The sequence below is a fragment of the Oncorhynchus kisutch genome, unplaced genomic scaffold (genome assembly GCF_002021735.2).
Source record: "Oncorhynchus kisutch isolate 150728-3 unplaced genomic scaffold, Okis_V2 scaffold3385, whole genome shotgun sequence".
In the NCBI taxonomy this organism is placed as follows: domain Eukaryota; kingdom Metazoa; phylum Chordata; class Actinopteri; order Salmoniformes; family Salmonidae; genus Oncorhynchus; species Oncorhynchus kisutch.
The window spans coordinates 303,126-313,637 of NW_022265330.1; the positions used below are offsets into that span (position 1 = coordinate 303,126).

Sequence of the window (10,512 nt, forward strand, 5' to 3'; positions counted from 1 at the left end):
GACTAGCACTCTGAGAGGCTGATAGACTAGCACTCTGAGAGGCTGATAGACTAGTACTCTGAGAGGCTGATAGACTAGCACTCTGAGAGGCTGATAGACTAGTACTCTGAGAGGCTGATAGACTAGCACTCTGAGAGACTGATAGACTAGTACTCTGAGAGGCTGATAGACTAGCACTCTGAGAGGCTGATAGACTAGCACTCTGAGAGGCTGATAGACTAGCACTCTGAGAGGCTGATAGACTAGCACTCTGAGAGGCTGATAGACTAGTACTCTGAGAGGCTGATAGACTAGCACTCTGAGAGGCTGATAGACTAGCACTCTGAGAGGCTGATAGACTTGTACTCTGAGAGGCTGATAGACTAGCACTCTGAGAGGCTGATAGACTAACACTCTGAGAGCCTGATAGACTAGCTGATAACCTGAGAGGCTGATAACCCTGACATTTGGTCTCTGTGCTCTCTGCTACACATCTGAATACCTGCTCAACCTCTCATACGCTCTCCATCTCTCTCTATCTCTCTCTCTCCTCTCTCTCTCCCTCCCCCTCTCTCTTTCTCTCTCTCTCTCCTTTCCTCTCTCTCCCTCCTCTCTCTCCCTCCTCTCTCCCTCCTCTCTCTCTCTCTCTCCTTTCTCTCTCTCCCTCCTGTCTCTCTCTCCCTCTCTCTCTCTCCTTTCTCTCTTTCTCCCTCTATTTCTCCCTCTCTCCTTCTCTCTCTCTCCCTAATCTGCTAACCTCACTTTCCCTTCATCCTGTTTGAGGTCTTCCCACCTAAAGCTCAACTTTTCCAGTCAACCAGCACCAGACAGAGAGAGGAGAGAGAGAGAGAGACAGAGAGAGAGAGAGAGAGGGAGAGAGAGAGAGAGATAGAGAGAAAGGACAGAGAGAAAGAGAGTGTGAGAGAGACAGGGAGAAGACAGAGAGAGAGAAAGAGAGAGAGAGATGAATTGTCGAAGCAGGCCACCAGTCAGTAAGCATCAACGTGCGCGTTGCCATACTTGTTGGACTTTAAATTCTTACTCCCTAATCCCATTAGGAGAACCAAAGCATCCTGAGACCTCTGCAACCCAATTAACTTTTAAATCACACTGTTTGTGTCACGGTGGCTATCTTTGAAAGATAAAGACCTTGTAAATAGGATGCTGCCTCCATACAGGATATAAACTGAATGTCTCAAAGCAGTGCCATGTTTACTCCTAATACACACCTCCATAGGCCCCCGGGTAACAGCCGGGGTAACAGCCGGGGTAACAGCCGGGGTAAGAGCCGGGGTAAGAGCCGGGGTAACAGCTGGGGTAACAGCCGGGGTAACAGCCGGGGTAACAGCCGGGGTAAGAGCCGGGGTAACAGCCCGGGGTAAGAGCCGGGGTAACAGCCGGGGTAAGAGCCGGGGTAACAGCCGGGGTAAGAGCCGGGGGTAACAGCCGGGTAAGAGCCGGGGTAACAGCCGGGGTAACAGCCGGGGTAACAGGCCGGGGTAAGAGCTGGGGTACAGCCGGGGTAAGAGGCCGGCGGGTAACAGCCGAGAGGTAACAGCTGGAGGTACAGCCTGGGTAACAGCTGGGGTAAACAAGGCTGGGGTAAACAGCCGGGGTAACAGCCTCGGGTAATCAGCTTGGGCGGAACAGCTGGGCGTTAACAGCCGGGTAACAGCCTGGGTAACAGCTGGGGTAACAGCCGTGGGTAACAGCCTTGGGTAACAGCTTGGGGTAAACAGCCCGGGGTAACCAGCCTGGGGGTAACAGCTGGGGTACCAGCCGGGGGTAACTAGACTGGGGTAACAGCTCTGGGTAACAGCTGGGGTAACAGCCTGGGTAACAGCTGGGGTAACAGCCTGGGTAACAGCTGGGTAACAGCCCGGGTAACAGCTGGGGTAACAGCCGGGGTAACAGCTGGGGTAACAGCTGGGGTAACAGCCGGGGTAACAGCCTGGGTAACAGCCTGGGTAACAGCTGGGGTAACAGCTGGGGTAACAGCCTGGGTAACATCCGTGGTAACAGCCGGGGTAACAGCCGGGGTAACAGCTGGGGTAACAGCCTGGGTAACAACCTGGGTAACAGCTGGGGTAACAGCTGGGGTAACAGCCGGGGTAACAGCTGGGGTAACAGCCGGGGTAAAGAGCACCAATAAGGTTATATCAAACAGTAGATTTAAAGTGTTAATAGCAGCTGAAAAGTGCTTCTCTTCAACAAAAAAGATTGATGAGATATTCATAGACAATGTCTTTGACATGTTTATTATAATAACAAGACTTCATAGAATGTACTCTATTTGAAACAGGAACACAATATTTACAAACCAATCCAGTATGCAAACTCCTGCAATGTATGCATTAAAACAAACACTGCTCCAGGCCTTGGTAATGGAAAGGGAACAGGCATTTGGTATATTATGGAGGGAGGGATGATGGATGGAGGGATGATGGATGGAGGGATGATGGAGGGAGGGATGATGGATGGAGGGATGATGGATGGAGGGATGATGGAGGGAGGGATGATGGATAGAGGGATGATGGAGGGAGGGATGATGGATGGAGGGATGATGGAGGGAGGGATGATGGATGGAGGGATGATGGATGGAGGGATGATGGATGGAGGGATGATGGAGGGAGGGATGATGGATGGAGGGATGCATGATGGATATAAACGAACATGAAACTGACGTTGAAAATATATATGTGAAATTCCAATAGCAACCGTGTTTAACCCTTAGATGTGTTCTCTTTCACATTGTGGACACACATTTCCTCTCCCTAGCCTAGACCCTACTAATGGACATACTCTGTGTAGGATAATACTTAGACCTGCCTGTGTGATCATGTGGAGCCCAACACGCTCTGCCTCCCTTTCTAGACCTAACATCTCGTACTTCTAAAAATATATCTAGTGCAATTTCTCATGAAGATGCTGAATACATTCAGAAAGGCTCTACGAGGCCGAGTAACTCCTTACATGGATGTGTCCCATAGAATGCATCCCAAATGGCACCCTGTTCCCTATGTAGTGCACTACTTTAGACCAGAGTCCTATGGCACCCTGTTCCCTATGTAGTGCACTACTTTAGACCAGAGCCCTATGGCACCCTATTCCCTATATAGTGCACTACCTTAGACCAGACCCCTATGGCACCATATTCCCTATATAGTGCACTACTTTAGACCAGAGCCCTATTCCCTATATAGTGCACTACTTTAGACCAGTCCTATTCCCTATATAGTGCACTACTTTAGACCAGAGCCATATTCCCTATATAGTGCACTACTTTAGACCAGAGCCCCATATATAGTGCACTACTTTAGACCAGAGCCCTATTCCCTATATAGTGCACTACTTTAGACCAGAGTCCTATTCCCTATATAGTGCACTACTTTAGACCAGAGCCCTATTCCCTATATAGTGCACTACTTTAGACCAGAGTCCTATTCCCTATATAGTGGTACTATTATAGACCAGAGCCCTATTCCCTATATAGTGCACTACTTTAGACCAGAGAACCTATTCCCTATATAGTGCACTACTTTAGACCAGGGCCCTATTCCCTATATAGTGCACTACTTTAGACCAGAGCCATATGGAACCCTATTCCCTATATAGTGCACTACTTTAGACCAGAGCCCTATGGCACCCTATTCCCTATATAGTGCCAGTCCCTATAGGGCTCTGGTCAATGGTAAAGGGCAGTTTGGTGGGGCCACCTGCACGGTTCGAGCAAGGATGTATTTTTGTTGCCATGAGGCAGAGAGCAAATTCCCTGCCATTCTACACATGTTGCCATGGCGCTATGAGGTCGCCTAGGCAGAGAGCTCCAGTACATTTAGTTAATATTTAATCATTTTGATTTGTTTTGGTTTGTTTGCATATTTTAGTTAGATATTTGGTTTTGAATTAGCTCAACGGGTATAGACTAAGTCTGGGTAAAATCAATGTGTTTCCTACCTGTGAATATAATGGAAAATCAGTTATTTCAACATAGCTAGTTAACAATGCTAGCAAGCTAGTTAGCTAGTGTGTTTTGGTTTGAATACCCCACCATATTTTTTGCTTGTTTTTATGGTCTCCTGACCCCTGAGGAGGACTGCAAGCTGGCAGGGACCTGGCAGGGATGAATTCAATGCTCAGTCTGAGGATTCCTCTGAAGATTTGTGCTGGCTGACATCATTGAGATAGTGGGAACGTAGTAATGAACTTCATCTTGTACAAGGCAGTCAGACAGCTGGGACTGCGAGGCGAGTGAACAGTGCTACCTGCCTGCCACTGGAGGACCTCCTCATCTACCCCCTGTTGACAAAACCCTCCCTCTGCTCCAGCTATGAGGAGAACCTACTCATCTACCCCCTGTTAACAAAACCCTCCCTCTGCTTAAGCTATGAGGAGGACCTACTCATCTACCCCCTGTTGACAAAACCCTCCCTCTGCTCCAGCTATGAGGAGGACCTGATCATCTACCCCCTGTAGACAAAAGGGCTATATATTAGATGCGGTAGTCCAGACCTCTGTTATCTACTATAAGGGCTATATATCAGTTGTGGTAGTCCAGACCTCTGTTATCTGCTATAAGAGCTATATATTAGTTGTGGTAGTCCAGCCCTCTGTTATCTGCTATAAGGACTATATATTAGTTGTGGTAGTCCAGCCCTCTGTTATCTACTATAAGGACTATATATTAGTTGTGGTAGTCCAGCCCTCTGTTATCTACTATAAGGGCTATATATTAGTTGTGGTAGTCCAGACCTCTGTTATCTGCTATAAGGGCTATATATTAGTTGTGGTAGTCCAGACCTCTGTTATCTGCTATAAGGGCTATATATTAGTTGTGGTAGTCCAGACCTCTGTTATCTGCTATAAGGGCTATATATTAGTTGTGGTAGTCCAGCCCTCTGTTATCTACTATAAGGGCTATATATTAGTTGTGGTAGTCCAGCCCTCTGTTATCTACTATAAGGACTATATATTAGTTGTGGTAGTCCAGCCCTCTGTTATCTGCTATAAGGGCTATATATTAGTTGGTCAGTGACTCTGGTCTAAAGTAGAGGACTGTATGTGGAATAACGCCTTGTAGTGACTCTGGTCTAAAGTAGAGGACTATATGTGGAATAACGCCTTGCAGTGACTCTGGTCTAAAGTAGAGGACTATATGGGGAATCGGTGCCATTTGGGATGCAGACGCAACAGTTTTCAGCGCCTGGACAGCTCCTCGCGCTAGTCTCTCTCTCCTCAACAACAGAGCCGTTTCTCCGGGCATATAACCTGCCTAGTGTCCATCCCGGGCTGTATCTGTCTCTGAGCTGCGCCCGCTGTTTATCTGTGAAGTATTCCCAGGCTGGCTCAAAACGTCCAATACTAAGTATCCTATCCACCGATTACGAAGTATCCTAGAATCCCGGCGATTACTACAATAGCAACGAATATGAACCCAGCGATACATGTGATCATTCCGTTATTGTCACCCCCTTCATCTATCTCGTCTTTGGGCTCCTCTTCACAGATGGAAATGACGCCCACGGAGGAGTTCCCGACGCTCAGGGTGGATTTGAGCTCGGCGCCGGCCTCCTGCTTGGCCTCCACGGCCCACGGAGCCACCTGCACCTTCATCTCCATCTCCTCCATCATCTGGCCCACCTGGGTGATCTCAGCCTGGAGCTCCTTCAGGTCGGCAGTGTCGATGTTGCTGTCCGCGTCGTACTTCATGTTCTGCACAGACATGGCCCTGGCGGCCACCGTGGTGGTGCTGCCGGTCATGCCCGTCTGGATGAGGTGTCTGGTGGGCACCTTGAGGGGGAACTCCTGCCCTATCTCCAAGCTCCGCTTCATGTCCACTTCCAGTAGCTCCATGCTGCTGGTGAACAGCACCCATAGCCTTTCATACTCAGCCCGGTCGTCCTTGCTGGTGGTCTTGTCTTTGAGCAACTCGGTTAGTTTATTCCGGTTGGCCACCGCGAGCTCCTGGGCTTTCTTCCGGGTCTTCTTGAGTTCCTCTCGCAGGTTCTGAGAGTCCGATGTGCTGCCCAGCGCGATGACCAGGTGCCTGTAGCACGCTGTGACTTTGTTCAGAGCATCCAGCATGGTTTTACACTCATCTGTGCCCCCCATGGTTGTTTTTTAATTCAAATATAAGCCCACCTCTGATCTCCCCCGGCTACATTAAAAATGCATTCAATTAATTTTTTTAAAAGCGGTGCGCAACAACAACAAAAAAGGATGGTGATCGCGAACCGCCAGACGCACTGTGGTCGGTTGTTGAGCTCGATTCCACTGTCTTTTTGATTTTATTTTTTAGTTTGGACAAGAGAACACCATCCATACGAATCCAGTCAAAGCTCTTGTCACAGCGAATTCCTCTCTATCCATGTTCCTGTCTGCGAGCAGCACAGAGAGCCGAGAGAGAAGCTTAGATATTAATGGACCAGTAAATGGCTTTACCTTCGCTCTTTTGCATTGGAGATTAGATGGCCGACGGCGTCAGAGAGACCAGCCCTCCCTGCCTGCAGAAAATAGATAGTGTATCAAAACATTTCTGTTGGTTTGTGGGTAATAATAGTCCAATATATTAGAGACTGTGTAGCAGATTCAGCTACAGGTGTTTCCTATTAAACAGTATCCAGACAGAACAACTCCACAGTATCCAGACAGAACAACTCCGTCAGCGTCGGCTCGCAACAAATAAATAACGGAAAGTCCATTAATGCCGTCGCCGTCTTCTTAGATGCACATCTGGATGGTGATGATTATATAAAACAAACGCTGTTGAATGTCAGCTCACCGTGAGAGACAGACCCGTCCCGCTGGACGAACCAAATCAAACTGTGACTAGATCGATGGTTGGTTGTCTAAGTATCGTGTGGCTTTCTTTTCTTCATCTGAACGGGAGCTGTCCACTTCAGCACGGTGTTTGTCGACGGTGCTGTTTTAAATACCATAAGCGCCTTGTCACACGCAGAACAAGACCGGAGCTTTCAGATGTAGGCATTCTGGAACATTGGACAGAGTAGAGAAGCCTAGAGATCCACTGATTGGTTAGTGAGGAAACATCTCCAGTGGATACGTATTGTGATTGGTTAGTTATTCTCACACACACAGCCCCCTCCTGCCCTAGACTACTGTATGGGGTGTTAGTGGATGCCTTTATTAAAGGGATGCTCACAGATGAAGAGGACGCTGAGATATTGACTGTTTCACAAATTGTACCCTTTTCGCTATATGGGCGTGGTCTAAAGTAGTGCACTATGTAGGGAATAGGGTGCCATAGGGCTCTGGTCTAAAATAGTGCACTATATAGGGAATAGGGTGGCATAGGGCTCTGGTCTAAAGTAGTGCCCTATATAGAGAATAGGGTGCCATAGTGCTCTGGTCTAACGTAGTGCACTATATTAGGGAATAAGGTGCCATAGGGCTCTGGTCTAAAGTAGTGCATCATATAGGGAATAGGGTGCCATAGTGCTCTGGTCTAAAGTAGTGCACTATATAGAGAATAGGGTGCCATAGTGCTCTCGTCTAACGTAGTGCACTATATTAGGGAATAGGGTGCCATAGGGCTCTGGTCTAAAGTAGTTCACTATGTAGGGAATAGGGTGCCATAGGGCTCTGGTCTAAAGTAGTGCACTATATTAGGGAATAGGGTGTCATTTGAGACTGGGGCGTAATCATTGATCCAGCAGCATTTAGCAATAATTGACCAATCAATGCAGGGTTAAAAAAAAGAGGAGGTCCACTTAGAGATCAGACCGTTGTTTTCCCAGAGCCAGATCAATGGGAGTTTTTCATCAATACAATATTTTCTGTTGTGCAGATTTGATTACATTTCTCCTAGTTTCCTTTCACTTTTAACTTTTGAAGAATTAGTTTTTATGATGTATTTGTGTGTGTGTTTGCATGCTTGCCTGTGTGTCTGTGCATTTACAAATGTGTGTGTCCTTGTGCTGGTTTGTGGTGTGTGTGTGAGAGAGAGTGTGTGTGGTGTGTGTGTGAGAGAGAGTGTGTGAGAGAGAGTGTGTGTGGTGTGTGTGTGAGAGAGAGTGTGTGTGGTGTGTGTGTGAGAGAGAGTGTGTGTGGTGTGTGTATGAGAGAGAGTGTGTGTGGTGTGTGTGTGAGAGAGAGTGTGTGTGATGTGTGTGTGAGAGAGAGTGTGTGTGGTGTGTGTGTGAGAGAGAGTGTGTGTGGTGTGTGTGTGAGAGAGAGTGTGTGTGGTGTGTGTATGTGAGAGAGAGTGTGTGTGGTGTGTGTGTGAGAGAGAGTGTGTGTGGTGTGTGAGCCTGCTCCTGTGAAGTACAGGGATGCAGGTCTAGTGATGGAGCAGTAATGGAGTCTAGTGATGGAGTCTAGTGATGGATGCAAGTTGTATCTGTTATGGATGTGATCTCTGCTGTGTGGAGGTAAGAGGCTCCATATCTGATCTGTCTGGAGGGTTGACTGGTCTGTCTGGAGGGTTGACTGGTCTGTCTGGAGGATGGAGGGTTGACTGGTCTGTCTGGAGGATGGAGGGTTGACTGGTCTGTCTGGAGGGTTGACTGGTCTGTCTGGAGGGTTGACTGGTCTGTCTGGAGGATGGAGGGTTGACTGGTCTGTCTGGAGGATGGTGGGTTGACTGGTCTGTCTGGAGGGTTGACTGGTCTGTCTGGAGGGTTGACTGGTCTGTCTGGAGGGTTGACTGGTCTGCCTGGAGGGTTGACTGGTCTGTCTGGAGGGTTGACTGGTCTGTCTGGAGGATGGAGGGTTGACTGGTCTGTCTGGAGGGTTGACTGGTCTGTCTGGAGGGTGACTGGTCTGTCTGGAGGATGGAGGGTTGACTGGTCTGTCTGGAGGATGGTGGGTTGACTGGTCTGTCTGGAGGGTTGACTGGTCTGTCTGGAGGGTTGACTGGTCTGTCTGGAGGGTTGACTGGTCTGTCTGGAGGATGGAGGGTTGACTGGTCTGTCTGGAGGGTTGACTGGTATGTCTGGAGGGTTGACTGGTCTGTCTGGAGGGTTGACTAGTCTGTCTGGAGGGTTGACTGGTCTGTCTGGAGGGTTGACTGGTCTGTCTGGAGGATGGAGGGTTGACTGGTCTGTCTGGAGGGTTGACTGGTCTGTCTGGAGGATGGAGGGTTGACTGGTCTGTCTGGAGGATGGTGGGTTGACTGGCCTGTCTGGAGGATGGAGTGTTGACTGGTCTGTCTGGAGGATGGAGTGTTGACTGTTCTGTCTGGAGGATGGAGGGTTGACTGGCCTGTCTGGAGGGTTGACTGGTCTGTCTGGAGGGTTGACTGGTCTGTCTGGAGGGTTGACTGGTCTGTCTGGAGGATGGAGGGTTGACTGGCCTGTCTGGAGGATGGAGGGTTGACTGGTCTGTCTAGAGGGTTGACTGGTCTGTCTGGAGGATGGAGGGTTGACTGGTCTGTCTGGAGGATGGAGGGTTGACTGGTCTGTCTGGAGGGTTGACTGGTCTGTCTGGAGGATGGAGGGTTGACTGCTCTGTCTGGAGGGTTGACTGGTCTGTCTGGAGGGTTGACTGGTCTGTCTGAAGGATGGAGGGTTGACTGGTCTGTCTGGAGGGTTGACTGGTCTGTCTGGAGGGTTGACTGGTCTGCCTGGAGGGTTGACTGGTCTGTCTGGAGGGTTGACTGGTCTGTCTGGAGGATGGAGGGTTGACTGGTCTGTCTGGAGGGTTGACTGGTCTGTCTGGAGGGTTGACTGGTCTGTCTGGAGGATGGAGGGTTGACTGGCCTGTCTGGAGGATGGAGGGTTGACTGGTCTGTCTAGAGGGTTGACTGGTCTGTCTGGAGGATGGAGGGTTGACTGGTCTGTCTGGAGGATGGAGGGTTGACTGCTCTGTCTGGAGGGTTGACTGGTCTGTCTGGAGGGTTGACTGGTCTGTCTGAAGGATGGAGGGTTGACTGGTCTGTCTGGAGGGTTGACTGGTCTGTCTGGAGGGTTGACTGGTCTGCCTGGAGGGTTGACTGGTCTGTCTGGAGGGTTGACTGGTCTGTCTGGAGGATGGAGGGTTGACTGGTCTGTCTGGAGGATGGAGGGTTGACTGGTCTGTCTGGAGGGTTGACTGGTCTGTCTGGAGGATGGAGGGTTGACTGGTCTGTCTGGAGGGTTGACTGGTAGGTCTGGAGGGTTGACTGGTCTGTCTGGAGGACAGAGGGTTGACTGCGCTGTCTGGAGGGTTGACTGCTCTGTCTGGAGGGTTGACTTCTCTGTCTGGAGGGTTGACTGGTCTGTCTGGAGGATGGAGGGTTGACTGGTCTGTCTGGAGGATGGTGGGTTGACTGGCCTGTCTGGAGGATGGAGTGTTGACTGGTCTGTCTGGAGGATGGAGTGTTGACTGTTCTGTCTGGAGGATGGAGGGTTGACTGGCCTGTCTGGAGGGTTGACTGGTCTGTCTGGAGGGTTGACTGGTCTGTCTGGAGGGTTGACTGGTCTGTCTGGAGGATGGAGGGTTGACTGGCCTGTCTGGAGGATGGAGGGTTGACTGGTCTGTCTAGAGGGTTGACTGGTCTGTCTGGAGGATGGAGGGTTGACTGGCCTGTCTGGA

At 49.7% G+C, this 10,512-nt stretch overlaps 2 protein-coding genes across 2 annotated transcripts; both read right to left on the minus strand.

Moving 5' to 3' along the window:
• Window positions 1–1,197: 1,197 nt before the first annotated feature.
• On the minus strand, window positions 1,198–2,862 carry LOC116371571 (transcriptional regulatory protein AlgP-like). The gene is made up of 3 exons (XM_031820444.1): window positions 2,805–2,862; window positions 1,809–2,097; window positions 1,198–1,561 (listed from the first exon to the last, which is right to left on the minus strand). The coding sequence occupies exons 1-3, from the start codon at window positions 2,860–2,862 to the stop codon at window positions 1,198–1,200; spliced, it is 711 nt and encodes a 236-aa protein (XP_031676304.1).
• Window positions 2,217–6,948, minus strand: LOC116371569 (regulator of G-protein signaling 9-binding protein-like). Its single transcript, XM_031820431.1, has one exon. It carries the CDS (start codon window positions 6,088–6,090, stop codon window positions 5,350–5,352), a length of 741 nt encoding a protein of 246 aa, XP_031676291.1. The 5' UTR covers window positions 6,091–6,948; the 3' UTR covers window positions 2,217–5,349.
• Between the last annotated feature and the right edge of the window lie 3,564 nt (window positions 6,949–10,512).